This window comes from Pisolithus orientalis, assembly GCF_024613125.1.
Source record: "Pisolithus orientalis strain OTSU chromosome Unknown F5J12scaffold_4, whole genome shotgun sequence".
Classification (NCBI taxonomy): Eukaryota; Fungi; Basidiomycota; class Agaricomycetes; order Boletales; family Pisolithaceae; genus Pisolithus; species Pisolithus orientalis.
The window spans coordinates 997,006-1,023,920 of NW_026260785.1; the positions used below are offsets into that span (position 1 = coordinate 997,006).

Consider the following 26,915-nt stretch of genomic DNA (forward strand, 5'->3'; position numbering starts at 1 on the left):
AGGCCCTTGGATCAGGCTAAGCGGCTTCTGCAATACACTTTTCACTGCATACATTTGGGAGTGATTGAGCTCCGGGAGGCCAGGGGCTGAAAAACGTTTAGGCATCTGTGTCCGAAGACTCTGAGGCTCGACTTCATGGCCAAGAAGTTTGTGATACTAGGCATGCGTCAGGGCTCATAGGAAGTGTCAAGTGGAGTAAACCCACAATATAACCGTTAACACTTTTTTCGTCGACTGCGAACGTTTTCATGGCCAGTTGCATGCGATCGAAGCTAGTGGATTTCCAGACGAAGTCTGCCGAAAAACCATGAGTACACTCGGTGGGCACGCCTTCAGTCTTCCTGAGCTCAAGGGCGATCTCGTCCGAGACATCTGAGAATATCAGCTGGACAGCTGACCATAGATGATGAATCCAACTCACTGTTGGGTATCTTGATGACATGTCCAACGCCCTCCCAGGGTTTGTGCAGTTCACCCTGATACCTTAACCTCAGTTCGTCACCAACTGCAAGCCTGACTTCACCACTCTCGAGTTTGGGCATACAGAACCAAGCTACCCTCTTCTGGTTCAGACCGAGATCCCAGCGCACCGTTATATCCGTTTGCGTCTGACTTTCCTTGAGGCGCTTGTCATAGTCTGCTTCGATCTTCACTAGCGGACCAAATATATTTTGGTATTGGTAAGCATCCTCATAACGCATGAGGATTGATTGGGGTTCGTCATCAACGCCAGGTTTCTCCAAGTCCTCGAGTGTTGCATTGGCGTTTTCACGCCACAGGTCTTCAAGACGATTGATTTGATTGAACGAGATCTGGCGCGAGCGAAGTTGCTCTGTTTCACTGGGCGGCTTGACTAACCAAGACAAGAATGAGCGGTCATCGATCAAAGGCGCCCATAGAGAAGCATTCCAAGACATGTCTTTGGTTGTTGCTGCACAAGGTTGACTAAATGTATGCTGTGTGAGTGGGAAAAGCGCTCAGGCGGTATTAAGCGAATCCTACCGGCATAACAATACGACGACGGTATCGCTTTTTGCAGGGATAAATCCGAGCATAAACACATTCTTGCTCCCGCAACTGTAGCATTCAGGTGTGGTTTCGCCGAGAGGGGACTCTGCGTGTAATATAACTTCCTTGTGTTTAGCTCTGACTAGGTGGTTTACGATGTGGGAAGCAGAGGTATTTCCACGAGAATTACAAAACCATTTGGAGCATATAAGACATTTCACGACAGATGCTGGAGAGTGGATGCCGCAATAACTGAGCATAAGCATACTTAGCACAGTGCAGACGGCAAGCTGTGATCGGATACGCACCTGCAAGCATGTGGAGGGAGGTCGACGGTGCCCTCATCCTTGAGATCATCAAGTACTGCGTCGAAATCGTCGTCGATACCCGAACGTGGTAGGTGATGGTGACTATCTGAGTCAGTAAAGGACACATGTGACCGGTCGTCTGAGATGGAGAGACTACTGAGGTCGACTGGCGTGCGTGTGCCGGTGTTGGCGGTGTAAACAGATGAGTTGTCGTCGACTACGCTGATTCCCCCGCCGTATGACGATGCTGAGTCGTACTGAAAGTTGTCGAACGAGTCCATCGTGGTGGTCGATGACGAACAGTCCCAAGTCATTCCCCACAAGCTTAATACAGGCCACGCATATGTCAACTCATTCCCACGCTTGCATTATCTAACAGAGGGGTTATGGTTACATCTTACTACTAGTAGAGAAAGTCCAAAGTTGGTAGAATTACAACAATCAAGGTCAACGTCTGCCACCGTTTCTCGTCGTTGGCCTCACTCTAGGTCGAGTAGGGGTTTCTTGCGTAGGTAGGCGTGTGGGTATACCGTCCATCAACGGGAGATTGCTTCGCCTAAGTAGACTACCCGTCGGCATCGTCCTATTCCGCAGCTGGTGGGTGCCAGCTCGGGTCGAGGAACTACTTCCACTCTTGGAGCCCTCAGCTCCATCCACTCGATCCATGGGCTCATCCTCTGTGTCTGAAGGTCCGCGGAAACGATCGATATCGTCAACGACACCGAAACTTCTTGAACCTTCTTGCATACCCTCGGGCTCTGCAGAGCCCTCTGACGGGTCCACTTGGAGATCCTGGTCCATCGCGTCCACGTCTGCCTGCTCCTCCGCCTCGTCTTCTTCATCCGTCTCATCGTCATAAATACCCCCCGGCGGCTCACCGACCCAATGGTCGTCCTCATCTGTCCCAAAGTCCCAAACGTCCAGCATGGTCGCATTGTTACGATTGCTTGCTGCAACACAACACCGACCTTCGAATACAACTTGCCAGACCCCATTCACACCAGTAAGCAAATCCTTGGCAACCGTTCCTTCACGGATGTTCCACATCTTCAAGGTTCCGTCAGAGCCGCTGAGTACTTTAAACTCGTCATGTTGGAAACACGTTATAGCCCCTGTGTGGGCCGCAAGAGTATGGCGGAGCTCGCCAGTGTCAGGATCCCAGGATTCGCAGCGTAGAGTCGGCAGCGGCAGAAACCAAATAAGAGGGAGATAGGCCAAGTAATCCAACAAGGGATGTATGCCCAGTCAGTGTCTGCTGACACTGGCCGTTGCCGAGGTTCCAGACACGTACAGTACTGTCCATTGATCCAGAGCAAGCAATGTTGCGGTGAAGGTCCAAAACCACACTATATACTGGATACAGGTCAGAGGAGATGATGGCGGTGGTGATACATAGGTACCTTTTTGGGTGTGCCCCACTAGCACCCATTTGCATTCCCCGGTAAAGATGTCCCATACTCGTACGGTACAGTCATAGCTACCCGAGACGAGCGTGCGTCCTCGTGCAGCTAGTGCACGAACAGCATGATCGTGGCCTTCAAGGTGTAATTTGTGATACGGATTCTCCTCGACGTCCTCCTAGACAGGAAGATGAGGAACACTAAAGCCGGTCGGGGCAAAAACGTACCTCAGTCAGTTCTGCGTCTCCATCGTCTGCACCTGACCATCGGTACTCGGGTTCACCCTTACGTGGCAAGGTCCAAACTCGTAGAGAATGATCACGGCTACCAGTGACAATGAGAGATCGCTTCGGCCACTTCTGTCTCGTGACGACACCCCCTTCCCCTTCGACAGTCGATTACTTCCGGTCTCACGATCGCGAGACAGCGAACAGTGCTAGTGTGGCCAGCAAACACATGCGTGCAGCGACCGGTGTTGAGGTTCCAAATACGTACAGTGCGGTCCGTTGAGCCACTGACGAGGATGTCCCTGCTAGCGGCGAGGGCCCAGACGCCACCCTCGTGGCCTTCTAACGACTGCAACAATTCCCCAGTTTCAGGAGAGTAGACGTGGATGGAATGATCATCTGATGCGGATATAATACGGCCATGTGACAATATGAGACAAGTGACGACAGAGGTACCATGAGCAGGGAATGACAGGTGCTTTGGATTTTCGTTAGTTACCCAGCGTTTCCGAGTTAGATGCCTAGACTTGAAGAGGAGCTTGTAGGGATGAGGGAGGGGAAGCGCCATCTTTGGAATCTCGAGCTTGCGACGAGCGTAGACTGAACGCGCGAAGGCTTGTTCGCTGTCGCCTCCAAACCAGGTTTTTGTATTCTTCATGAGGTCTCTCCAAAGGACAGGGTCGGAATCTATGATAGCGCGCCATGCTTTGGATACTCTAGAGGCACGGGCAAGGGTAGAGTATGGAAGATAGCTGAGGATGTGAGAAACGAGTTCTGGGGGGAGGAGTGTTAAAAAGTCCCGCGCCAGAGTTGGAGTTAATACGGAGTGAAGCACACGAAGGACTGGTAGTGGGGAATGTCGAATGAGCGTGAGGAGAAAATGAGCTTGAAGGGGCTGTGGAAGATTTGTGAAATGAGTCAACAGAGAAGGGAGGGTAAGAAGGGTGGTAAGGGATAGATCCGGTTGAAGGGGAGGTTGTGATTGCGGTGAGGAAAGCCCACTTGGCGGAGCGGAGGGCCATATCTGCTGAGGTGGAGGGGAGCCGTGGGGTGATGGAAGAGGCGAAGGTGGTGCTGCCGCATTTATGGTCGAAATTGGAGGGACATGGGTTGCTCTAGCCTTCTTACGTGGGGGCGTATGGATGTCTCTCTCCGAGGTCGGTTCTACACCCTCCATCATGGACTCTGCTGCGTGTGACCGCTTCCTTCCAAAGCGTTCCACTGCCTCTGCCAGTCCGACTACCCTGCCCGTTTCACCCGACTCGTCCTGCTTAAGCATTTTCCAACCGACCCCACTCGCCACCGGCTCCTCTTCTTGCATTTCCTCTTCCCCGTTTTCACCATCATGGAAAGTGGCTCGTGAGCCGCCAGGAAAGACAAGCGTGAACTTTCTGAGGGATGGGGGTAAGTTGGCGTGTAGCAGAGGATAAGCCTTTGGATTCTTTGGCTCAGCTGGAGGGGGCAAAGCTGGCAGTGGGATGGGAGCATAGGTCGTGGTAGTGGTGGTGGTGGTGACTACACTGAATACACGGTTACACGCTGGTACGAGACAAGGCATTGAGAAAAGCGTACGTGGTGGTATTCACAGATGGTGCCAGCACCAACGACGGTCGCTGTTGGTGGTTCATGGCCACGCTGGATAGATAATATACGGTGCTGGGGACGAGTGAGTGTACGCGGTCCAACACATTACACAAGGGCCACCGAAGCGTCGAGTTTCAGGCGCCGCTCGAATAGAAGCCAGGCGCATCGACGTCGGCAGGGCATGCCGGCCGTGCTGCCCCTGTGTTGTATTAGGGGCTATCAATATATCATGTCCCGAGGGCGGGGGTGTATGTTCATTGTTGGCCGGGGACACTTTTAGCTCACAGAAACTCTACCATCATTTCCGCAGTACAAAGTCCAACTTCCCGACGGACCGACACACGCAGATGGCAGGGCCCGTGTATATAAATCTCTCATGGGCTGTCATCATGACAGGGTCAGCATCAGCAGAGGTACTACAGGTGAAATCAAGGTTAGACAGATAAGGTAGTTTCTCGACCTCATGGCCACCTCATTTAGCAAGGGTGGGATGGTGGCACTGTCATCGGGAGCATTCCGCCCAATCTGCGTCGTGAACGGGTAGATACGGTGTGTAAATCGCCGTATACCTGATACATGAACTGAAATGAGGTATTTGGATGATATGATCGATTATAACTCCGACGAGTCCGATTACATCGCTCGGAAGGCCTTCTTCGACGCCCTGTGTCAGATCGAAAGCGACCAGCGAACGATCTGAACTGACCCGGGAGGCGTGCAGGAACATATCCAATCAAATAATATATACTGACCACCCGAACACGGGTTGCCACAGAAGCCTTGCTCGTTTCGTTTCCTCCGAGCTACCTCCGCCAACTCCCCCCCACCACTCACACAGATCACACCCCCGCTGCCCACCCAAAGCTGTAGTTGTTTCTCCCCGGGTCACCTGGAGCACCTCGAGTAGCCTCTGTACGAATACATCATGTCGATGCACCACCATGACCACACCATTCCACAACCCCCGTCGAACATGCCCCCACCGCGTTCTCCCCAAATCGATCCAGCGCTCTCCATGTACCCGGGGTACTATGCCTATCAACAACAGCCCCAACAACACATGGTCGCCCATCACATTCTTCCAGCAAACCTACCCTCTCCCTCTTCCCAGGGTTCCGACACCGTTGGTACCCCTCCCACCGAAACCATGTCCTATCCTCACCCCAATGCTAATGGTAAACGCCTGTCCCCCGCGATGTCCGCCCCCGGAGATTTCAACAGAAAAAGAGTCAGGATCGAGGACAGTGCTGCAAGCCCATCAGCTGAAAGGGATGAGACTAAACCAAAGTCAACCAGAGGATCCCGGTGGGTTTATTCGGATCACCCCTCCTATCCGGCAATGCTCATGTTCTCCCGTTGTTTTCAGCGCCTGCACCGTATGTCGGCGCTTGAAAATGAAATGTGTCGGTGCGGAACAGAAACCACCATGCCAGCGTTGCCGGACCGGTGGTCACGAATGCATATTCGAAGAGTCAAATCGCGGAAAGCGGACCGCCAAGTAAGCCCCCTCATACTATTGACAGGCGAAATATCCAACACTCATGTTCAAGCCCAAGAAAACACGAGGTTCTCACCAAAACCATCCGAAAAATGGAACAGACGCTTGATACCGTGCTCAAATCCATCGGCAACCCCGCCATGACTTCTGGCATGGTTTCAAGGTCACCTTCACCCACATCCTCAGGTCAGGCTGCACAGACCCAAGCGCTACTGGCCTCGCCTTCTCCTCCACCGCAATCTCTATTTCCACCACAACCTACCAAGGAGCCTCCAACTTCGTCGCCAAAGTTACATTCACTCCCCGATAACCCCTTGAACCCGCTTGGATTATTGGCCGAGGCAAGCTTGGCAAATCGAAAGGCATACGGGGTTTCTTCGTCTTTCACTGCCCGTCCAGCCGATCCGGATCCAAACCGCCGTCTAGGTGTTGCCAGCGACAATTACTTCAGGCCAGGTACGATAAAAGATACTCCACGTTCATCTGTGGCACTTATTTATATCGCAGGTCCTATGTCCATTCTACCACTGCGACGATTGTACATCGAAAGGCAGATTCAACCGGAAATGCTGAGCTTCGTAAGCACGGATGAAGTGGTAGCGTTATTTAAGATGTCAGTGAACCCATTCTTTCAAGAGGTCTTGGACTAAAGTCTGAAACTAGTTATTTCGACCATATGAACGTCCGTATCCAAAACTCGCCAATGTCAATTCTACGGCTGATTTCGTCACAGATGCATTGCGGTCTGCTGGATCGCGAATTCCACACCCCTTCACTAGTGTGCTCCCGTTCTCCGTTCTTACTTACGACAAGTAGGCATTGTTTTACTCTTGATTATCAAGCCTTGCTGACGCTTGTTAGTTTGTGCGATAGCATCCAAATTCTATCCCGTCCGCGCGGACCTCCATGGAAAGCTTTCCGACATTGCCCAGAAGCTCGCCTTCAGCGTTCCTGCAAAAGGGTACAAATCGCTCGAGATCATCCAAGCTTATCTTCTACTCACGCTCTGGGGCTGCGGTGCCGTGGAGCGGTATGAGTACGATAAGACATGGTTGTTATTAGGGATGGCCACCCGGTTAGTGTGTCTTCCCCTTGAGTTTTACTTGCCTGACCGCGACTCTATTAGCATGGCAACGGATATGAATTTACACCGTAAGACGACGGTCAAAAGTGATGACACGGCGGAAGGCCGAGCACGGGACAAGGAGGTACATAATCGAGAGCGCACCTGGTACTTATGTTTTGCGCTTGACAGAAGTACGAGTGCGCAGATGGGTAAACCCCATTCCATAAGAGAGGAGTGAGTGTCTTTCTGGGCCATATGGTGTAATGCTAACGGCCTCAGTTCTGTCATACGGAATGTCTTAGAATGGATACGCTCCCCTGACGCAACGACTGGGGATTCACTACTGGCAGCTTATGTGGTGCGTTGAGCACGAAGATCTAGTTTGCGATCCACTCACCATGACCTCCAGGAATTACAACGAATCGTGTCAAGAAGCCTCGATTTCCTTTACTCCGGAACTAATACTCCTTCCGGACTACAGACGGATTGCGATTACCTTTTGATCATTAAGACAATTGAGACACAAATGTATGCATGGCAACACGAGTGGACTGGCGCCCGCCAGTTCCAAACCGGTTAGTGGACATCCTATGCGCCTGCCTCTTTTCAATGCATTTACACCTCCAGGCATAGACGATGAGGTCATCAAGGCATATCGCTCGACGATGATGAAGTTCTACTTCCACTACTATATGCTCGTTATCAATTCCTTTGGCTTGCAGGATGCCATGGAACACTCTTCCGTGGACATCCCTCATTTCTTTGCGCGGGTCCATACTGCGGCGACGGCTGTGTCGGCTATTGCGCGGGACGAGCTTGCACCCCGGGGATATTTGAGATATTCCCCAGATTCGCACTTCGTTTTCCTGTCTTATGCCGTGCTAAGTTTGCTGAAGGTAGTCAAATTCTCCACATAGCTTCCGTTGTATTCTGACGTTTTTCCTTAGCTCATTCGACCGGAATTCCAGACGTTTATCGAGAATGAACAAAAAATTGTGGAACTCGTCAAGGATGTTGCAACTGTTCTTGGCGAGATTGCCATCAATTCCCATCACACTCCTGCACTGTACAGCACCTTCCTGAGAGCACTTATCTCTGCTCGGACGGATGGTGTTCAACAACAGCAACACCACCACCAGCAGGGACAACATCAGTTGCAGCAGCACCAAGCATCCGGCGCAGATGCAGTAGAAAGTGATGATGCCATACAGCAGACTGATGTGGGCATGGTACCCAATTCTACGCTCTTTTCCGGAAATCCAAGCATTTCCGTTAGCGGGGTGAATGGAATGAATGACTACCAGTTTGCCAGTGAGATGGGTCCGCCGTTGGATATCTCAACGTTCCCGCCTACAATGGCTCCCCTTCCACCAGATGACGGAATGAATATGTTCTCGATGGAAAACTTCCTCAGCAACGGATTTTGGGACAGCGTACTTGTTCCAGGTAAGTTGCTGAGTTCCATTTGGAGGCGACAGATCTTTGATAGTCTCGTTTCTTAGGTTACTCAGACACGATGGAAGGGCTGAGCGGCGGTTTCGTGTTTGGAGCAGGAGGTAGTGGTCTCATTACTCCCGGGTTGCTACCGTCTCCGGTGCCCTCAGGATCCACCACCCCAGCTCGTCAGGATCCCAATGCCGCCATTGACTTTGGCCAGCAAAATCTCAATGTAGCGATGATGCATAGAAAATGATGAATTCTGTATTTGTCCCCTGCAGCATATTGGTGGTATTTGTTACACCGTTTCTTGTTCTTCGTCCAGGTCTGTTTGTCTTGATGATACTAGGTGGTTTATGTTGTATGTGTTACGCACGTTTCCAAGTCTGTTTTATGTATAGTGTATCAGCTTGTCCACTCAGGCTCAGTCACTAATTACCAAATCCCTTCAATACCTGAGTGTCGCTTTCCAACTCGACGTACACAGTCGTCCCAAATACTCTTCCGGAGCCAGTACTTGGGTTTATCGGCCTTGATAGTACAATGGCTACCGGGGCGGACGACAACCAACCGGTTTTCTCCATCATGTCTCTTTCGTGCTGCTCGTTCCCTGATCTCCGACAGACAATATTTCTGGACCCTGGCCACTCTTGTGATCGTCTGCGATGCTGTCCTCACCCAGCTCATCATCAAGTTCATCCCATGTCAGTCCCTCCTTGTCGTCGACATGCCGCTCCTGGTTACCAACTCATACGCTAGACACAGAAATCGACTGGGAAACCTACATGATTCACATAGATCTTTACCTGAAGGGTGAACGGGACTACTCCAAAATCACAGGCCCTACCGGACCATTGGTGTGAGTTTGTATCGGTGTTACTGACGTTTCAAAAAAGTGGAAGCTTACAAGGAAGGAGCAAGTTACCCCGCCGGACACGTTTATATCCACAACATCCTTCACTACCTAACTGACTCTGGAAACGATGTTGCTGCCGCTCAGCAGATATATGCCGGCCTTTACGTGCTGTCGCTATTGTTGACGTGCGCTGTCTACCGGAATGCGGGCATGCCCAACTGGACGCTTATGCTCTTGCCTCTGAGCAAGAGATTGCATTCTATCTTCGTGTTACGGCTATTCAACGACTGCTGGAGCGTTGTCTTTGTACAAGCGGCTATCCTCGCATCCCAAACTGGAGTAGACGGCACAGCGATATTGTTATATAGGTCAGAACCTCGCTTTCGTGCATACTCTATCTATTGACAGTGAGTGCTCAGTCTAGCACTTTCTGTGAAAATGTCAGCCTTGCTATACCTCCCCGGGCTGCTTGTCGTCCTCTTCAAGCGACACGGGATGATAGGCATGGCACGTTACATGGCAGTTTTAACCGGTTCTCAGATTCTCCTTGCAAGACCATTCTTGGGCGAAAATACCTCTTCGTACATACAAAACGCTTTCAATTTTTCCCGTGTTTTTCTACAAAAATGGACTGTCAATTGGCGCTTTCTGCATGAGGAGGTTTTTCTGAGTTCATCGTGGGCTATGGCTCTGGTCCTGGGCCATGTTACCCTGCTCACAGCATTTGGCCTCTGCAGATGGTGCAGGAGTGACGGAGGTACATTGGCTGTTGTTCAAAGGGGTTTCCTTCGCCCATTTCAACCACCGGCACTATCACCCGTGTCACCTGATTGTTTGTCTCCCTTTTCACTGGAGTGAATGACATGCTAAAGTCAATCGATAGATATTGCAACAGTCCTTATGACCTCAAACTTAATCGGTATCCTCTTTGCTAGGTCTCTGCACTATCAGTTCTATTCATGGTATTGCCAACAACTTCCATTCTTGTGTCAGAGGACAAAATATCCACTCCTTCCGCAGTACGTGAGCTTCGAAGGCGCTTGTCAATGACCATTCTGAGTTGGTTTACTCCAGACTCCTCATCTTGGCCGGAATAGAATACGCATGGAACGTATTTCCCTCGACGACACTATCTTCAGGAATACTACTTGCAGCACATGTCTTACTGCTTCTGGGAATTTGGTTCGGTTTCCCGGAGGGAAGGACAGTGGTGTCTCGACACCGGCAATTTAAAGAGAAAATTACAGAATAGAAATAGACCGCTACGTAGATTTGTGTGGTAAGCCGATTGTCGCGAACTATAGAATCCATAGAAATTATACCCTCTTGGTTCCCATACTGACTATAAACGTGCTCCTGCCTCCCCTCGGTAAAACCAGCACTGTTTCAGCGCCATGGGACTGGTGAGTGTCACTGCTAGGAAGGACTCTTGGCACGTCCTCTTCCCCATCTAAGGGCAGCGGCTTCACTTCAACCTTTGGAAGCTCAATGTGTCCGTGATGTAGCGCAATCAAAGTCAAGCAGACGCTAAATGTGCTCTTGTCCTGTGCAGGAAATGAAATATAGGATTGCCTGCAATGCTCAAGATTCGTACCTGAACGAGGAAATCACCTCGCTTTCTGCCGCATATAAGCCAGTCTTTGGTACGCTCTTCAACATCATAGCGCATTCGATATCGTTGCCGTTTGTTTTCTGGGTCATTCCAGTGCAAAGATGCTGTGATGTAAACCGTGGCTGAAAGTGCCTGCCCAGCGTAAATCGATGGAAGTTGGCTGCGCGGCAATTCCTCGGCTTGTGGAGGAGGCTGGATTGCTATCCAGGCGTCTGCGACAATCTAGAAGCCAGTGAGGACACATTCACCCTCTCCGCTAATCCACAAACATTCATTTTGGGTACATCAACGGGTATAGTCATCTCTCGCCAGGGACCGAGGGATGGCGATGGTGGGTTGGGCTGGGACAATATCTATCGCAAGCCATGCTTAGTTACTATCCAGTCTCTTCAATACGACGCACCTTCTGCACGGAGGAGAATGCCTCTTCTAACTCCTCACCTACATCGAGTGAACTGGGTATTATGAGTTCACCCGTGGTGTTGTACAACTCCACCCAGGAAGCATCGCATTCCAGATATTCTATGATGGCCTGTACCAATTTGGTACCAACGTCAGATTCTTGCGACAGTTGACGAAGGGCGTCCTCCACGGCTTTATTCACCAAAGCCTCTACCTCTGTCAATGGCATTCTAAGATCTATCTTGTCCGAAACTGCGGTAGGCATATCGCACCTTCTCGTAGCAGACGATAAGAAATGACAAGTTTTAACGGGTCTGAAACTGAAGAGACATGACATTAGCTGCGTTGAACTGAGACACAAGGACAGCGTTGCAAACCTGGACCGCGGTCCGACTCTATGCAAAATATGTAGCTGACTGGGCGGTCGGGAACAGCCGTCTGCGAATGACCTAGAGTAGGGAATTTTTACGGCGAAAATTGGCGGTTTAACTGACCATGACAGAATGACTAGGATGACATCCCAATATTTTGGCACCTTGTTCAGCGTCAGGCGCTGAAAGTAGCCTTGCCGATGAGATCCGAACATGTTGCTGGGTAGTTGTTGAGATCGTGAATCTCGAGAAGAGTCTGGTAACGAACATAGTTCTGAGCTTGACGCTGCTATCTAGTCCAGGGATGACTTGCCTTTCTCCACGAAAAAAATCCTCCACATTTACGGCAATCGGGAGAGCGACAGTGACGATCCTAGACGTTCGCAATGTCCGTTCCAGTGCTGGATCCCGAACCGTCTTATACGTGATGCTAACGTCAATTTTCTATACCAGTCAATAGCCATTATGAAGGTACTGGAATTCGTCTTACGATTGCACGGAAACGCGTTGCATCGGAATGGGGCACGGAGATTATCACATTGGAGTTGGAGGGCACATTGAAAATGCTGATACCATCCTCTGATGTATCAATTTCCCCTACACCTATAACCTCCAGCCTCGCTGAGCCCGGAGATTTGCACGGTGTAAATTTATTGCTCACCCTCGGAATGTAATTCGGAATTTACGAAGGCGAAAGTGATTCCTGCGGGGGCCGACAGTCGTACACTTGCAGTCGCAAGATCATTCCGCCCAGAAGAGATTGTCAAGTGTAATTTTGGAGTTGTTCCCAGTGCAGCTATACAACCCAACAACGGATGAAGACTTGGAAGGAACAATAGGGGAAATGTGCTCACTATTGGGAGGTAGGCAAAGCTGGACATCTAAACTCTCAGGATTACGTGGTAAATGCACCGGTATGGCATGTTTTCGAGATGTCAAGGCGTCGCCTGCACCACCACCACTTTTGCGGTTCCACTGGAAGTGGAGGCGAGCTATTCGGATTTCAACACTCTCATGTACGTATGTACCATGTGATGACGTCTAGTGAAGAAGGTTAGTGAAGAAGGTGTTAAAGCATGCATGCAAGTAGACAGCGTAGACCCTCACCGGACATGTCAAGACCAAGTAATTCCTTCCTGATACTAGCTTCGTGAACTCGGCGGTGAATTTTAAGCGGGTTGTATCTTCACCGACGAGCACCACGCCAATTTTGTCCACGTGAACATCCTAGTCGATACTTAGCAGTCGATAGGAAAGTGGAGGCACGGACGCACACAAGGTAAACGATTGTGGATTAATACCGTCAAATACACCAAATCCTCATCCTGACTGCATCGCGTGTCCTTGGTAATCTCCAGAGCCATAATGGGATGGTCCAGATGAGGGAGGTCTAAGAAATCCATATATTAGCAGAGAGCTTTTTGAACTGTGCAAGGCATTCACCTGAATCTAGCTTCTCTGAGGCCTCTCGCAAGGCCGTCACTAACTTAGTCACATATTCGTTGATGTCATGGGATGTAAGCGATTCCGAAGTGGGCTCGTTCACATAAGTCTTCAGAAACCCGAGCAAAAGATGAATCCATTCTTGATCCCGCGGCTTCTGGAGTACGGCGTGCGTATCGATTGCACGAGAGAGCATAAATGATTCCAGAGAAGTCCACATGTGGGGGGCATAATGTGCGGGGAGCGATGAAAATATAGCCAGTGCATTGGACAGCCGCCCACGATGACTATGAGGAGTTCAGCGACATCTAGGAGATGGTAGAGTCAACATACTTGTCAAGAGCAGCAAGACAACCATGTAATTTCAATGCAAACTTCCGTCGCCCAGCTTTCACATATGCGTCAATTGCCCGATTTGAGATGGTACAATAGAGATCATAGAATGCTTCGATATCCCCTATGGCAAGCATGATTTCGTACTTGCTAATCCGCTGTGATGGGTTTCTCTCTGGCAACGGCGAGCTGGGAGTTGTCGAGACGGTTTGTAAAGCCATCAAAAATGGGGGCTTTGGTGGAAGATGTCCGACTTTGACACCGAGGATGTCAAGCTGTAACTTGAATCAGCAGACATTAAACAGCGTACACATGTGATACCGACTTGGCTTTTTGCAAGCTCAAGAAGTTCGCCTTTAATTGCATTATAGCGTGCAAGCGCGATTCCCTCTAGCTCGAGCCAAGAAGAAGCCCATGCACCACACTGGTCCACGACACTAAGTGCGGAAGAAAATATCCAAGACTCAACGAAATATTCGGGTAGCGCCATCTGCAATAGTATATTAGCTTCATGCTGGAGGATGCTTCCACGCGAACGGACCTCAACCTCACGGAGCCGTTTTCCAAACGTGCTCAAAAAGAGTATTGCCTTTCGACAGATTTCAATTGGCTGTTGCATTTTGTTTAACAACATGCTCTGCCTTGCGAGTAAGTACACTCGGAGATCGAAAATCGATATGGTGTTCGCAAGAATGAGCTCTCGGTAAGATTTCTTAGAAGGAGAGAGAAGGGGTAATGAGTCGTCCTTGGGCGCTGGATTGATCAGATTTCCGAACCAAGACATATTCTTCTCTCCCAGAACGTTCATGAAGGTAGCCTCAAGCTCGTTGTATTGTTGCAATGCGTCTTCGAACAGGTTGACACCTTCGAAAGACGATGCAAGGCTTTCCTACGGAAAGTGTTCCCTTCTAGTACTTAGCAAGTATGCAACATAGGCAACCCACCTTTAAGACAAAATACGTACAAAAGTTCCATCCTGGCATGTGACGCTGGCCTTCGGAACGTTTCACTTCCTCCTCTCTTGCTAGTACGGCTGTATCAAATGCAGCAAGGAGTCCATCCTTTATTTTGCCGATGAGATCCGCCCAAACTGCTGGACTCTGTTCGCCAGTAGACCAGGGTAGTTGTACACACCTAGACGACATGAATCAGACCGACAGGATCGAGAATTCGGCACACATACCTGTCTCGCTTGTCGATGTTAAAATCTCCCTTGATCTTGTCCAGGACCGATCCTTTCATGCTGAAAAACTTGCGGTCTACGTTTTTACTATCCGGGCGTACGACGTGAATAATGAGCCATTCCTGATTCTTACGTTGGTTGACGGAAGTCTGCCAATCCTTTATCTGCTTCTTCACGGTGGTCTTGTATGTCTCTGCATCCTAGAAGGGATTGATAACTGCTGTCTGAGCATGATCTCGGGGCCGCCTGCTCACCTCACAGGACAGCACATACAAGTTCAGGAGGGGTTTCTCAAGCAGAGTGACAGGTACTTGAGAAGTATGCTCATCGCGAAGCGAGTCGAGGGGAACCAGAGAAACGTCAAGCTCCTGAACAGTTCTCAAGTTCGGACGGGAGGTTGGTTTCCAATGAAGGTTGCGCAGTGGTAAGAGGGAACGCAAGGCTGCCAAAAAATGTATCCAGTTGTCGGAGGACTGGAAGGACTGGGCAGCGGCGTAGGTCACAACCACACGCTGGTTTGCCATGGGAGATTCCGTTCAATGGCGTTCAAAGCCTGAAGACTGTAGTATCAACGGCACTCAGGAGTACTGCTTATACTTGGACGTGGGAAATATGTGTGTGCGATCTTCCAGCACTCTTGCAAATCACCCCGCCCTTGGCCAGGAAACTCGAAGGAATGCCAACGCCAGATGAAGCCTCCACGTCCACGGCACCCCAAATGTCGTTCAGAGAACTCGGTCTTATTGATCCCTTGCTCGAAGCCCTCGAAAAAATGAAGTTCAAGGCTCCCACCGAAATACAGTCTCAAGTCCTTCCACATGCACTTCAAGGCCGAGATATCATCGGCGTCGCCGAAACAGGTTCCGGAAAAACTGCAGCCTTCGCTCTCCCTATCCTCCAAAAGCTTTGGGAGGAGCCAAAGGGACTTTTCGCGGTCGTGTTAGCACCCACTCGTGAACTTGCTTACCAGATATCACAGCAGTTCGACTCGTTAGGTGCTGCAATGGGTGTGAGATGTCTAGTCCTCATCGGCGGTGTGGACAAAATGCCTCAGGCTGTTGCTCTTGCGAAACGACCCCATATCATAGTCGCCACCCCAGGTCGCCTCAACGATCATCTGCAAAGCACCAAAGGTTTCAGCCTTCGAAGCCTCAAATTCCTGGTATGGTTTACGTTAAAAACAACCTTCTAGTCTCTCAAGGAAATAGGTCATGGACGAGGCTGATCGACTGTTGGACATGGACTTCGGCCCCGAAATAGACCAAATACTCAAAGTGATCCCGCAAGAGCGTACGACCTATCTATTCTCTGCAACGATGACTACGAAAGTTGCTAAGCTTCAGAGAGCCTCCCTATCGAACCCTGTACGGGTCGAAGTGTCATCCAAGTAAGCTCGTCAAGCACACTGTCGACACCACACTAACAAAATGCAAGATACCAGACTGTTTCGACCCTTTTGCAATACTATCTCTTCGTGCCGTTAATACACAAGGACGTGCATCTAATATACCTTGCTAATGAGTTGGCATCTAACTCAATCATCCTATTTACAAGAACTGTGCATGATGCCCAGCGGTATGCATATATTATGGGGGAATGACATAAATTCACAGAGAACCCTAGATTGTCTATCATGTTGCGCACTCTAGGCTTCCCTGCTGTGCCCTTACATGGCCAACTGAGCCAGAGCCAGCGGTTGGGTGCGCTGAACAAGTTTAAAACAGGAGGTCGCAAGATCTTGGTGGCAACGGATGTTGCCAGTCGGTAAGGTCCCTGTTAACGAGAACCGGTCCTTGTGCTTATGGGTGGTGGAACTCAGGGGTTTAGATTTACCATCTGTCGACGTCGTCATAAATTTCGACGTTCCAACCCACTCTAAAGATTATATCCACAGGGTTGGACGTACAGCCCGCGCTGGACGTGCTGGAAAGTCAATAACAATCGTCACACAATACGACGTCGAGCTTCTGCAACGCATAGAAAAGGTCATTGAAAAGAAACTTGACTTATGGCCTGTCAGTAAGGAAGAAGTGATGTTGCTCAAGCAACGCGTCGACGAAGCAGGGCGAATGGCCATCAACGAACTTAAGGAGCAGACAAAGGGAGAAGGGAAAAAGCGGAGGCGCGATGAGGGTCGTTCCAGGGATGACAAGGATCGAGATGACGACGTAGTTGAAGCTGGTGTGCCAGAGGTTAAGAAATCTAAAAGCCGTCGCTAGAATTTACTTTCTTACGATGTCATCCAAAACGGGAATCAGTCTAGAAACATCAAGTCTGAGCGAAGTACGTATTTTGTTCCCTCCCGAACAAGCGTTCCTTCGTGCAGTAGGCATTCGCTGCCGTGCCTGTCTATGGTGTTTGCGCCCAAAAGAAAAGTCGGTAGGGCAGAGTACGCACCGGTGAAGGAGGGCTGTACCCCGGGTGAGGGGGGCAACAATCGTTTCACGAAGTTTTCCCTTTTCGATGTAGAAAACTGTCTGTAGGAATTACATATGTAACAGTCGAACTGATATGTTCACGACCGCATACCTCTCCGCCTTTGACACCGTCTTCGACACCTGTAAGATAGATCAAAAGTGTCCATTCCGATTTTGCCCCTGTGTGTATGTCCTTGACAGAGTCATCATAGTGGGCTCCAAAATGTTGCATGGGGGCATACTTGTATATCCGGATATTCGAATTGCAAGAGTGCGGAAGCCGGCTTCGATGGTCATTCTCACGAGCAGTGGGTCGTTTGCTAGCAGACGCAGGATAGGGGAAAGATGGCAAGTGTGGTAGTAGCAGGGAGTGTAACTTCTCAGCAAAAGACGGTGATAATACCGACGTCCTGTCTACGGAATTAGGTCGACTCGAGTCTTGGTCAGTACATCCCGGACGAACAAATGTCCACTTACAATTGACCCTCTCGGCTTCCCCTTTCCTCTTGGGCGGGGTAAGCTCGAGCGATAACTCGTCAATGAATTTGACGAATTTCTTGCACTCCTCTGCAGATAAAAGTCCCTGTAACAATCCCAGTTAACACAAGAGCTAGTTATAAGCGCCAAAACGCACATCGATTATGATTATCTGGTCTTCGAGGATAACATGAGGGAGCAGGTCATTCTTTGGAAAAATAGGAGGAAAGCCGATGCGCTGATCCTCGCATTTCGGGGGTGCTGTCCTAGCTTGTTTCGACCCCTTTCTCACCATCATGAGTGCACCAAGGAAGGGACGGCAGCTTTCGGCTCGTCTGTCATCCACCGAATGTTGACCGAATGCAAGTGTTGTCGACGGGTGAAATTAATTGTTTGTATGTGTGCCCCATGGCTGAGTTGGTTACAGCGTCCGACTGTTACTACACAAACATCGGAAGGTCGTGAGTTCGAGCCTCACTGGGGCAGACTTCTATCTTTTGGTTTGCTTCGGTATATTTTTGTTGGAGGTTAATTGCATACCCCTGATGTTAACCATAGGAATAATGTACGAGGGTTACAAAATTGAAATGTTGATGGTCAAACCTGGCTTGAACTATACTACCGATGCTCATAGAAAAAAAAAAAAACCCTGCCCCAGTGAGGCTCGAACTCACGACCTTCCGATGTTTGAGTAGTAACAGTCGGACGCTGTAACCAACTAAGCCATGGGGCATGTACAAAGTGCTAGGGACTCGTCCTCTGATATTGTAGTGTCATGCAAAGATATATGGCATCCAAATTGAGGGACCAGAGTGAGTTGCGTGTCCTCCTGACCATTGTGTCAAGCGCCCGCAGACGGTTCCGTGTGGATAAACAAGCGAAGGAGCTCCGTTTCATCAACGGAACATCTGAGGCCGACATCAAAGTTGGACAATGGACATCGCGCACTTTGAAATGCTGTATGGCGAAAGTTGTCACCTTCGACTTTGCTGTCACTGCATTCAATTCCTCACTTGTTTCTGTAAAATATGTTACCCAGATGTTAGCTTCATCACAGTAGACAGTCACTAATCAAATGTTATGTTCTTATGAGGTTATTCAAGATGTCGCAAAAATTATATGTCTTGTGTTCCATAACAAGTATGGAAAAAAAATGCGTCACCTGTGCGATTCGAACACACGCGGGCAAAGCCCAACCGCTTGGCTTATAGCAGGCGATCCCGTTAACCACTCCGGCAAAGTGACTTGAAACTCCTGAGCAAACCTGTCCCACATATAGACTTCATGGGTTCCCCATACATTCTGCTCTCAAGTGCAAGGGACAAATATTACATCTATTGTGCCACGGCGCTCTCCGCTTCGACAAACTCAATCATATAATCCACCAGTGTCTGTAACTTGGCTTTCTGAAATTGCGTTGTAAAGTGAAACTCGAACACCTGCCAACGCGTTAGCCCACCAAGTAGGATGGAAACACAGGGTTGACCTACCTCCGACAGATCTTCAGAGCCTGGTCAGCCCTCATGAAACTAAAACCATCGCGAACAGAACTCACCGATGCCCACGCAGCCCTTTCATATTCCGTGCCTCGGTACCAGCAATAAACTGGTCTAATTTGCCCTCACCAACGACGTCGAAAACGACGTTCATCTGACTGCCAGAGTCATCCCTAACTTTGCTTTTGAAGACACCCTTCTGTTCTCCTCTCTTTAGTGCATCGTATACCTTGGCAGACTTGCTTGCCGAAAGCGCGGCGTACTTCTCCATTGCGTCTTCCCCAAACTCCAACATCATTTGCCTAAGAACGAGTCCACTGATATAGATCGACAATACGGGGGGCGTGTTATACAGGCTTTGGTGGTCGGCTAGTGTCCGATATGCAGTGCATAATGGAATGGGTATAGCACCGTTCTGGGCGGCTTTGTCGACATCAACGATGCAGTCCTTTCTGACGATGAGCACCGTCAATCCTGCTGGACCGAGGTTCTTCTGGACCCCAGCATAGATAATCGCGTGGTTTTGTAAACGAGGAATAGGGTGTGACATGAAGGAGGAGGAGTAGTCCCCGACCAGAGGGGAATCCTCAGGAAGGAGGTGGAAGGGGAACGAAGTCTCATTGCCTTCCTCGCGGGCAAACTCGACCCCATCGACAGTTTCGTTGGCACAGTAGTAAATGAGGACGGGGTTCTTCGAGAACTTGTAGGCATCATTTTTGTGACTGGGTATGTTGTCGAATTTCCCTTGAGCAGAGAACTTTCTGGAATCGGCGACGACATTGACTGTGCCACCCCCGAGCCTTCTTGCCTCCTTGGTTGCTTTGTCGCTCCACGATCCTGTGATTACGTAGTCCATCACTCGCTGCTCCGGTTCGAGTACGGGGTACCGTTCATGATGTCTAGCTAGCATATTCAATACGACAGCAGAGAACTGTGCTGATCCTCCTCCCTGAGTGAAGAGGATCGCATGACTGTTTGGGACCTTGAGTAGCTTCCTGATGTCGGACTCGACACCTTGGAGATAAGTCTTGAACTCCTTCGAACGGTGCGAGATCTCTGCGATGCCAATGCCTGTGTCCTGAAAGTTCAGGAGGCCCTCGCCAGCCTGCTTTAGCACGGATTCCGGCAACGCCGAAGGACCTGCACCAAAATTGAGAGCGCGTGCGGGCATCGTCTGCGATAAGAATAAAGAGGACGTTACACACCTGGTCTTAAGTCAGTAGGCTAAGTCCGTTTATTCCGAAACACTCACAGGTGGCAGTGTGTGCGAACTGCAAATTTTGAGTCGGCCGCTCGGAGTGTCTGACGGCCTGTCGATGCGGTAACACGTAATAGGCGCCCAATCCGGCAATCGCCGAACACCCAGTGCCTCTACGTTCGCCATCGCCGACGACAGCGAGCAACGAAGCATCCGCCATTTGACACCCTACAAATACCAAGGTGAGCCATTCGTCGTGGTAGTTGGTTTGTTTCTCGGTCGCCATGGAACACGCCTTTCGTGATTGTGTGATGGATTCATGTGCTGTGCCTCAGATGTCTGTCGGCCTCGTTCGCTGACGCTTACTTAGATGTCTGCCGAGGAAGTTCAGTCAGACCATTCTGAGCATGAGGAGGACCCCACTTCTCAGGCTGCTCTAGACAAGATTCAGTCTCGCTCTGAGCGCAAAGCCCGTAAAGCCCTCCTCAGCTTAGGCCTCAAAAAGGTGCCTGGTATCACTCGGGTCACCCTCCGCAGACCAAAGAACGTCCTATTCGTGCTTTCTTCACCCGATGTATACAAGTCGCACAACAGCGATTGCTATATCGTCTTTGGTGAAGCAAAGGTGCAAAGTTTCCTTCTTGCAAATTAGTCGCGCCCGACGGACTGATCGATTTAGATTGAGGACATGAATTCACAAGCACAGTTGTCTGCAGCTCAACATCTTTCTTCGGGTGCAGCGGCTGCCAACAATGTTCTCTACCCTAGAGAGCTTCGGGTGCAGCAGTCGAAGCTGACGAGGATGACATTCCTAACCTCGAAGCACCTGAGGATGATGGACCCGTCGATGAAACTGGCGTTGATGTCAAAGACATAGAGTTGGTTATGAATCAGGTTGGCTGTTCAAGAGCCAAAGCGGTTAGGGTACTGAAGGAAAGCGAAGGAGATCTGATCAATGCTAGTAAGTAGCTCCTACTCTCCCCCAGACGAACAACTCATCACGACAAATAGTTATGGCAGCGAGTGATTGATGTTCGCAGTCCATGATGACCTCCTTCACCGCCACTGTATCATATCATCACCATGCCTTCGCAATACGTTTTGGTTATTGGTTGCTGTCATCGTAACGCATGTGTGAATATTGAACCACGAGGGCTGAACCCAGAGGTCACGATATCCACCGTCTCAACTCTATATAATAGTTCGAACGTTCCCAGCCGTCCCGAATAATTTCGCAACCCAGCTTGTTGGTGGCGTCAATGGTCAAGGGCCCAACGATGAGACCCATCCCCTCTGCCGCCTCCTCGACTAGCTTCGTGAGCTCCCCCTCAGCAAACATGTGGTAATAACGGTTGTAAACGGAGACATCTGCCGGCAGCGCATCTTTCTGTGTGCTAGCTGGTTCACGAGTTGGCTGACGCGTCTTGGTGTGCGCGGTCGTCTGTTGGGACATGACCCAGGGCACGAAGACATCCAGGCCACCAGATCCACCTCCCTCGTTTGCAGGCACAGGTCCTTTTCGATAGATCATCTTGCTCCACTGCCCAGACGTAAATCAATACACGACCGTGAGCAGGCGAAACGCATTGTAGGAGTCGCTGGGCAGAGTCGGCTGGTGATCTATGCGTAAAGATGTGTACTGACCTGCACGGCGAGTTGCCTTCGCTGGTGGGAGGCCAAATGATGTATCGTAGCTATAGAAATAGCATAATCCTTCGCAAGATCAGCTGCAACTGGCCGGAGTGTTGATCAGACTCACGAAGGCTCCATCCCTCCATCCATTTCCGAGAACATCGCCCCTCACAATCTCCCTTGTAATCGGAAGTCCAGGTCCGCTACCTGCGTGCTTCGCGATCTGCAAGAGGTTCCAGCTTCGGTCCATCCCAATGGTAAGGACGCTGCCAGGTCGTTCTGCGGGGAGGGGCAGGTATTTGCCGTTGCCCGTCCCCGAGTCGAGACCAATCCAGCCCGTAGGCAGTGAATCGAGAAACGCAGCGATGATTGGCCATGGCTATCTCGTCGATATGTAGTCCTGAACCAAAACTGCGCGCGTGGATCGACACACCTTGTACCGCGTCGACGAAAAATGCGACGCTATGTGATCGTAAACGGCGTGTACATGCTGATCTTCATATGCCTGGGGATCGTCGTTGTCGACGACAGCAGACGTGACGCTCTTCATGAAACTGTGCGGACAAAATTACCACTACCAAGAGTATCTAAGAAGAGCTGACATTGTATCCCATCTCCTGGTCGATCAATCTACGGAATCTACTCCCGTCAAATGGTGGAAATGGTATCAAACTCGATGGGTCAAAGGCACTGATAGTCACTGCAAGGTTGCTGATGACTGGTCGATACGTCTCAAGGACGAACCACTACAGGATCACTTACTTGACTGTGGTCGCTTTAAGATAACCAAGGGCATCCAGTCTTGACGACAGTTCTCCTTGATGGTCGTCGAGTAAGGTGGGATTTGGCACTACGATCATGGGTTTTCCCTGTCTGAGGGCGTCGAGAATCGTTCCCGACCCTAGACCAGAAATCGACACGTATACAACACAGAACCCAATAATCGAATACCTGCATGACTGACAACGAGGGTGGCACGTTGGATATCTGACAGTATGGACGACTTGAACTTCCAAGTTTCAACCTCCATGCCGTTTTTCTCAGACACCATCAGGTCCTGTCCGTTATCACCTCCATTCGTCCCCAAATCAGAGTTGCCCCGCTGAATCACGATTTGCCTGTACCCCTTTTTGTGTAGTGCATCGAGAACTTGCTCAGAGATGGCAGCTTGCACGAGTGCATCAAATCGTGTCGAGCCTACGGTGACGAACACGAGCATTTTTTGACTCGGGTGTGAGATGTATATGATAAACGGGCAGTGAGATTTTCGGCCGAGTTCACAAGCACTCCCCTTTCAAACCAACCACACACGATGGGATACACACTGTGTGTGATAGGTAAAATTCAGACTTGGAGCCATGATACAACCCAACTCACATGCCCTGCAGGATGCGGCACGATGGGGATTGCCATCATCTCTGGTGTGATTGCCAGCCTCCAGTCCAGGGATGCACCATATCCCGTCCCCAAGTGGGAGTCACATACGCCGGGGACATCGACACCCACTGCGGACACACCTGATCCATCTCTGCCCTCGCTGTTCATTGCGACTGTCACGCGCCCGGATAGCGCGAAGAAACTTCAGGAAACTTTCCGCGGTCTGGGTGGACTCGGACTTTCCGTTCAGATTGTCATCGGACAGAACGTTCGCTGCTGTCCAACAGGCCGATGTTGTTATCCTATGGTACGGAGCCTCAGCTATGACATCTTATGTACACATGGGATTACATGAGAGCAGCTGCAAGCCAAACCAAGCCTACACCATTCTCAAAGAAAATGGGATGCAGGAAGCACTCGCTTGGAAAATTGCTCATCAGCATTCTGGCAGGTGTCACCATTGCACAGTTGAGGGATCTGGTCCCTCTGACTACCAAGGTCGTCCGCGCGATGCCCAATACGCCATGTAGGGTAGGCTCTGAAAAGCCCGTTATGCATACTATCCGCACCTGAAAGAATTTTTCTACAGATTCGCGAGGGTATGACCGTCGTTTCGAACCTCCCGCCATCCGACACCGAAGACGCCGAGGTGGATCGTTCGATCATCCTGAAAATTTTCTCTTCCATTGGGCGCTGTCGCTTCCTTGACGAAAAACATTTCGATGCTTGCACTGCACTTTCCGGGTCTGGCCCTGCGTTTGCATGTATCTTCTTGGAGGCAATGGCAGATGGTGGCGTCATGATGGGTTTACCGAGGGCTGAAGCACTTGAATTAGCAGCACAGAGTGAGTAATGCCTGCGAGCCGATCATAAATGTTCCCGTTCATCTTCGTCGGTAGCTCTACAGGGGGCGGCACGCATGGCCCTCCAAGCCGGAGCGCATCCAGCCCAGATCAAGGACTCCGTGACAAGTAAGTAGCCCTTAAAATCTATGTCCTGATCCACCTGATACGTTTCGTAGCTCCTGGAGGTTGTACTATTGCCGGGCTTCTGGCCATGGAAGATGGTAAAGTTCGATCAACAATCGCTCGTGCCATCCAAATTGCAACTGAACGGGCTAGTGAACTTGGTCAGCCAAATAGAAAGTAGTCATGCCACTTCAAAAAGCATCAGTTATTGCTGTCATGGACCTGACGATACCAGATACATATGTTGTAAAAAACATGTATTGGTTGTTAAAATGTCCCCCAGGATATGTTTGAGCCCTTCCATAAAAGGAGGTACAAGGGCTAACAACTGGCTGGGTGACTGCAATTTGTAGTACTTCCCTCTCGCTCTCGTAAAATGAGGACGGTCGTGTGGGTCAAAAGCGCCGCCCAGAGTGTTGGAGAGCAAACCAATCAAAATCACGCAATAGAGTGGAGTAATATTCGATTCACTTGATACCACTCGTGAACATTCGAGGCGGTGGATACGAAACTTAACTCACCAGCGTTATATATATATGCTGTTTTCAACAAGCTACGACTCAGCTTATGGGTACGTGCATGTTTCCTGCGTGTGAACCTCGAAGCTGTGCACGACGAAACGACGAGGTGAAAGAACTATCAGACAAGGCCACCAACGCAGCCAGGATCGATTTCGCTCCGAAGAATGAGCGCCTCGCCGTAAAGGTGCGGTGAGACGCTAAAGTGAAAGAGCTGTTTGTCGGATGCTTCAAAACTAGATCACAACACAGGCAACAGAGAGCAAGATATGCACATGTAATACAATGCAATATCTGAGGGATCCATCAGTCGACGTCTTTGAAGGGTTAACTATAAACTTACAACCAAACAAGATATCTATCGATCTGTAAAATAGCGATGAAATTGAGTCGGGTATTATATGATATGTTACTGCAAAGACTTACAGAACTCGTGAGTGTCGTCCGCACGTTTGACCGTTTGCTGAGGAAGAAAAAGAAAAAATAGGCAGTTGAGTTTGGTTGATGTTGACCAAACACGGCACAAATAACTCACTTTCCACGCCTCTTCGAAGTCTACAGGGAGGATGACATATCGGTTCTTGCGGACAGCTAAATGAACGAGCTGAGGACATCAGCTAATACAGATTCGTAACTCGCACCTTGCAGCCCGGCAGCTTGAACGATGGAAGCGATTTCCGCAGATGATAACCGATCCGGTCGTGAGACGACTGAAAAAGGCTGAACGTTAGAACTAATCATTTGTTGGGGACCAAATTAAAACCGACAATCTTCCAGATCGACATCAGGACCGAGGTTCATCTTACTTGAGCAAGTTTGGAAGATGAGTCGCTTTTCTCGTCTTGATGGTAAAGGAAATTCGATCTTTCTGTCCAACCGGCCAGGCCGAAGAAGTGCAGGATCCAGGGTATCAGCCCTGTTGGTTGCCATAATAACCTGCCCAATAAAAGAGAATTACCATCACAATAGAAAATGTTTCCAAGTCACCTAGTTTACCTTGACATTGCTGGTTTGATCGAAACCGTCCATTTGGTTGAGAAGTTCAAGAAGGATACGTTGGACTTCACGGTCAGCGCCGGTTTGTGCATCGAACCGTTTCGTTGCAATAGCGTCGATTTCATCAATGAAAATGATGGCGGGTGAATTTTCACGAGCTAGACGGAAGACGTCTCGAACCATTCGAGGGCCTTCACCCAGGTACTTCTGCACGAATTCACTGCCCACTACACGAATGAAGGACGCCGTGGTATGATAGGCGACGGCCTTGACAAGCATAGTTTTGCCGGTGCCTGCACACAGGTGGTTAGGCGACAACGTACAAACATGCAGACCCCATACCTGGAGGCCCATATAATAGTACACCTCGTGGAGGATCGATACCGATTTTCTTGTACAAATCAAAGTGCGTAAGAGGGAGTTCGACAGCCTCACGGATCTCTTGCTTCTGGGAGTCCATACCACCGACATCAGAATATGTTACATCTGGTTTTTCCTCTTTCCCAAGCATGGAAATGGAAGAGTCAGCCTCCGGAGGTAATATGTCGACGAGGGCATTCGAGTGCCGATGAAGGGCAACAGAGGATGAGGGTTTCAACAGTTCACGGTCCAAAGTCGACAGGATACGAACTACGTAGTTTGATCCTGTTGTCGATCCGACAATACCAGTCTGCTGGTCGATTGCTTCGAGGAACTGTCCGATAACAAGAGGGACGGACTTGATCCGCTTGACTTCTTCCTGCGCGCGGATAAGTTCTCGCTTGAGGTTGGCCTGCTCATCCTTGATATAGCTCTCTTGGATATCGAGCAGCTGCAGATGGCGCTCAAGTTTCTTGTACTTTGTGTAGAGGTCCTCTTCTTGAAGCTCTTTATACAATGCTGACTTTTCGGCCACGACAGACTCGAAAGTAGGTTCCTGCACAAAAGGGTGTTATAACGGTTCTGAAATAAAATTTGGAGAGCCTCAAACACACCTCTTTCTGTATTTCCATTCCTATGACCTCCATGTTTGCTGCCATGTCTCGACTTGAGCAGTCCGCTAGTGACCTGGACGCGACTGGTGACGCGTCCACATGTACGATGGGAAATGTTTTCCTTTTTAGGTGAC

At 49.9% G+C, this 26,915-nt stretch overlaps 12 protein-coding genes and 3 non-coding genes across 15 annotated transcripts; 6 read left to right on the forward strand and 9 right to left on the reverse strand.

The window, feature by feature from the left end:
• Positions 1–1,672: 1,672 nt before the first annotated feature.
• On the reverse strand, positions 1,673–4,657 carry F5J12DRAFT_806453 (WD40 repeat-like protein). Its single transcript, XM_051744616.1, has 6 exons — positions 4,516–4,657; positions 3,142–4,463; positions 2,944–3,101; positions 2,717–2,894; positions 2,512–2,669; positions 1,673–2,456 (listed from the first exon to the last, which is right to left on the reverse strand). The coding sequence occupies exons 1-6, from the start codon at positions 4,569–4,571 to the stop codon at positions 1,764–1,766; spliced, it is 2,565 nt and encodes an 854-aa protein (XP_051603647.1). The 5' UTR covers positions 4,572–4,657; the 3' UTR covers positions 1,673–1,763.
• A 696-nt stretch (positions 4,658–5,353) lies between these two features.
• Positions 5,354–8,874, forward strand: F5J12DRAFT_387205 (fungal-specific transcription factor domain-containing protein). The gene is made up of 12 exons (XM_051739164.1): positions 5,354–5,832; positions 5,894–6,025; positions 6,084–6,481; positions 6,533–6,638; positions 6,689–6,837; positions 6,887–7,100; positions 7,152–7,325; positions 7,371–7,449; positions 7,501–7,666; positions 7,719–7,987; positions 8,039–8,537; positions 8,594–8,874. Exons 1-12 carry the CDS (start codon positions 5,453–5,455, stop codon positions 8,782–8,784), a joined length of 2,757 nt encoding a protein of 918 aa, XP_051603648.1. The 5' UTR covers positions 5,354–5,452; the 3' UTR covers positions 8,785–8,874.
• A 243-nt stretch (positions 8,875–9,117) lies between these two features.
• F5J12DRAFT_715196 (mannosyltransferase) lies at positions 9,118–10,636 on the forward strand (the record flags this gene model as incomplete). The annotated part of the gene is made up of 6 exons (XM_051740936.1): positions 9,118–9,232; positions 9,288–9,387; positions 9,450–9,752; positions 9,804–10,216; positions 10,268–10,403; positions 10,459–10,636. Coding segments are annotated over 6 exons (1,245 nt in total), but the record flags the coding sequence as incomplete, so codon positions are not given.
• Positions 10,637–10,700: 64 nt separating this feature from the next.
• Positions 10,701–15,252, reverse strand: F5J12DRAFT_714684 (trafficking protein particle complex subunit 10; the record flags this gene model as incomplete). Its single annotated transcript, XM_051740904.1, has 19 exons — positions 10,701–10,928; positions 10,979–11,218; positions 11,266–11,349; positions 11,400–11,614; positions 11,671–11,718; positions 11,776–11,836; positions 11,893–12,213; positions 12,260–12,366; positions 12,431–12,565; positions 12,624–12,810; positions 12,877–12,996; positions 13,044–13,159; positions 13,213–13,499; positions 13,546–13,820; positions 13,871–14,035; positions 14,087–14,429; positions 14,461–14,679; positions 14,729–14,928; positions 14,983–15,252. 19 exons carry the CDS (start codon positions 15,250–15,252, stop codon positions 10,701–10,703), a joined length of 3,621 nt encoding a protein of 1,206 aa, XP_051603650.1.
• A 97-nt stretch (positions 15,253–15,349) lies between these two features.
• Positions 15,350–17,074, forward strand: F5J12DRAFT_806469 (DEAD-domain-containing protein). The gene is made up of 5 exons (XM_051744617.1): positions 15,350–15,890; positions 15,937–16,115; positions 16,163–16,303; positions 16,352–16,492; positions 16,548–17,074. Exons 1-5 carry the CDS (start codon positions 15,405–15,407, stop codon positions 16,945–16,947), a joined length of 1,347 nt encoding a protein of 448 aa, XP_051603651.1. The 5' UTR covers positions 15,350–15,404; the 3' UTR covers positions 16,948–17,074.
• On the reverse strand, positions 16,983–17,920 carry F5J12DRAFT_903560 (uncharacterized protein; the record flags this gene model as incomplete). Its single annotated transcript, XM_051748416.1, has 5 exons — positions 16,983–17,073; positions 17,126–17,205; positions 17,258–17,559; positions 17,623–17,728; positions 17,780–17,920. 5 exons carry the CDS (start codon positions 17,918–17,920, stop codon positions 16,983–16,985), a joined length of 720 nt encoding a protein of 239 aa, XP_051603652.1.
• Positions 17,921–18,024: 104 nt separating this feature from the next.
• F5J12DRAFT_t40 lies at positions 18,025–18,108 on the forward strand. Its single transcript has one exon. It is a non-coding gene; the product is annotated as a tRNA-Asn (tRNA).
• Positions 18,109–18,271: 163 nt separating this feature from the next.
• F5J12DRAFT_t49 lies at positions 18,272–18,355 on the reverse strand. Its single transcript has one exon. It is a non-coding gene; the product is annotated as a tRNA-Asn (tRNA).
• A 423-nt stretch (positions 18,356–18,778) lies between these two features.
• F5J12DRAFT_t48 lies at positions 18,779–18,867 on the reverse strand. Its single transcript has one exon. It is a non-coding gene; the product is annotated as a tRNA-Ser (tRNA).
• On the reverse strand, positions 18,855–20,360 carry F5J12DRAFT_806479 (pyridoxal phosphate-dependent transferase). The gene is made up of 3 exons (XM_051744618.1): positions 19,178–20,360; positions 19,054–19,123; positions 18,855–19,013 (listed from the first exon to the last, which is right to left on the reverse strand). Exons 1-3 carry the CDS (start codon positions 20,287–20,289, stop codon positions 18,957–18,959), a joined length of 1,239 nt encoding a protein of 412 aa, XP_051603653.1. The 5' UTR covers positions 20,290–20,360; the 3' UTR covers positions 18,855–18,956.
• A 326-nt stretch (positions 20,361–20,686) lies between these two features.
• F5J12DRAFT_919259 (NAC domain-containing protein) lies at positions 20,687–21,347 on the forward strand (the record flags this gene model as incomplete). Its single annotated transcript, XM_051749242.1, has 4 exons — positions 20,687–20,941; positions 20,996–21,050; positions 21,089–21,277; positions 21,328–21,347. 4 exons carry the CDS (start codon positions 20,687–20,689, stop codon positions 21,345–21,347), a joined length of 519 nt encoding a protein of 172 aa, XP_051603654.1.
• Positions 21,348–21,484: 137 nt separating this feature from the next.
• On the reverse strand, positions 21,485–22,498 carry F5J12DRAFT_960382 (S-adenosyl-L-methionine-dependent methyltransferase; the record flags this gene model as incomplete). The annotated part of the gene is given in 5 exon segments (XM_051749927.1): positions 21,485–21,807; positions 21,827–21,914; positions 21,961–22,029; positions 22,076–22,327; positions 22,382–22,498. 5 exon segments carry the CDS (start codon positions 22,496–22,498, stop codon positions 21,485–21,487), a joined length of 849 nt encoding a protein of 282 aa, XP_051603655.1.
• A 37-nt stretch (positions 22,499–22,535) lies between these two features.
• F5J12DRAFT_715188 (glycosyl transferase) lies at positions 22,536–23,167 on the reverse strand (the record flags this gene model as incomplete). Its single annotated transcript, XM_051740934.1, has 3 exons — positions 22,536–22,659; positions 22,711–22,849; positions 22,900–23,167. 3 exons carry the CDS (start codon positions 23,165–23,167, stop codon positions 22,536–22,538), a joined length of 531 nt encoding a protein of 176 aa, XP_051603656.1.
• Positions 23,168–23,260: 93 nt separating this feature from the next.
• Positions 23,261–24,474, forward strand: F5J12DRAFT_903565 (putative delta 1-pyrroline-5-carboxylate reductase; the record flags this gene model as incomplete). Its single annotated transcript, XM_051748417.1, is given in 7 exon segments — positions 23,261–23,285; positions 23,337–23,593; positions 23,613–23,632; positions 23,736–23,874; positions 23,915–24,170; positions 24,225–24,296; positions 24,347–24,474. The coding sequence occupies 7 exon segments, from the start codon at positions 23,261–23,263 to the stop codon at positions 24,472–24,474; spliced, it is 897 nt and encodes a 298-aa protein (XP_051603657.1).
• A 556-nt stretch (positions 24,475–25,030) lies between these two features.
• On the reverse strand, positions 25,031–26,880 carry F5J12DRAFT_387303 (P-loop containing nucleoside triphosphate hydrolase protein). The gene is made up of 9 exons (XM_051739165.1): positions 26,782–26,880; positions 26,150–26,723; positions 25,808–26,100; positions 25,579–25,747; positions 25,453–25,521; positions 25,347–25,402; positions 25,238–25,274; positions 25,155–25,177; positions 25,031–25,105 (listed from the first exon to the last, which is right to left on the reverse strand). Exons 1-8 carry the CDS (start codon positions 26,824–26,826, stop codon positions 25,170–25,172), a joined length of 1,251 nt encoding a protein of 416 aa, XP_051603658.1. The 5' UTR covers positions 26,827–26,880; the 3' UTR covers positions 25,031–25,105; positions 25,155–25,169.
• Positions 26,881–26,915: the final 35 nt, after the last annotated feature.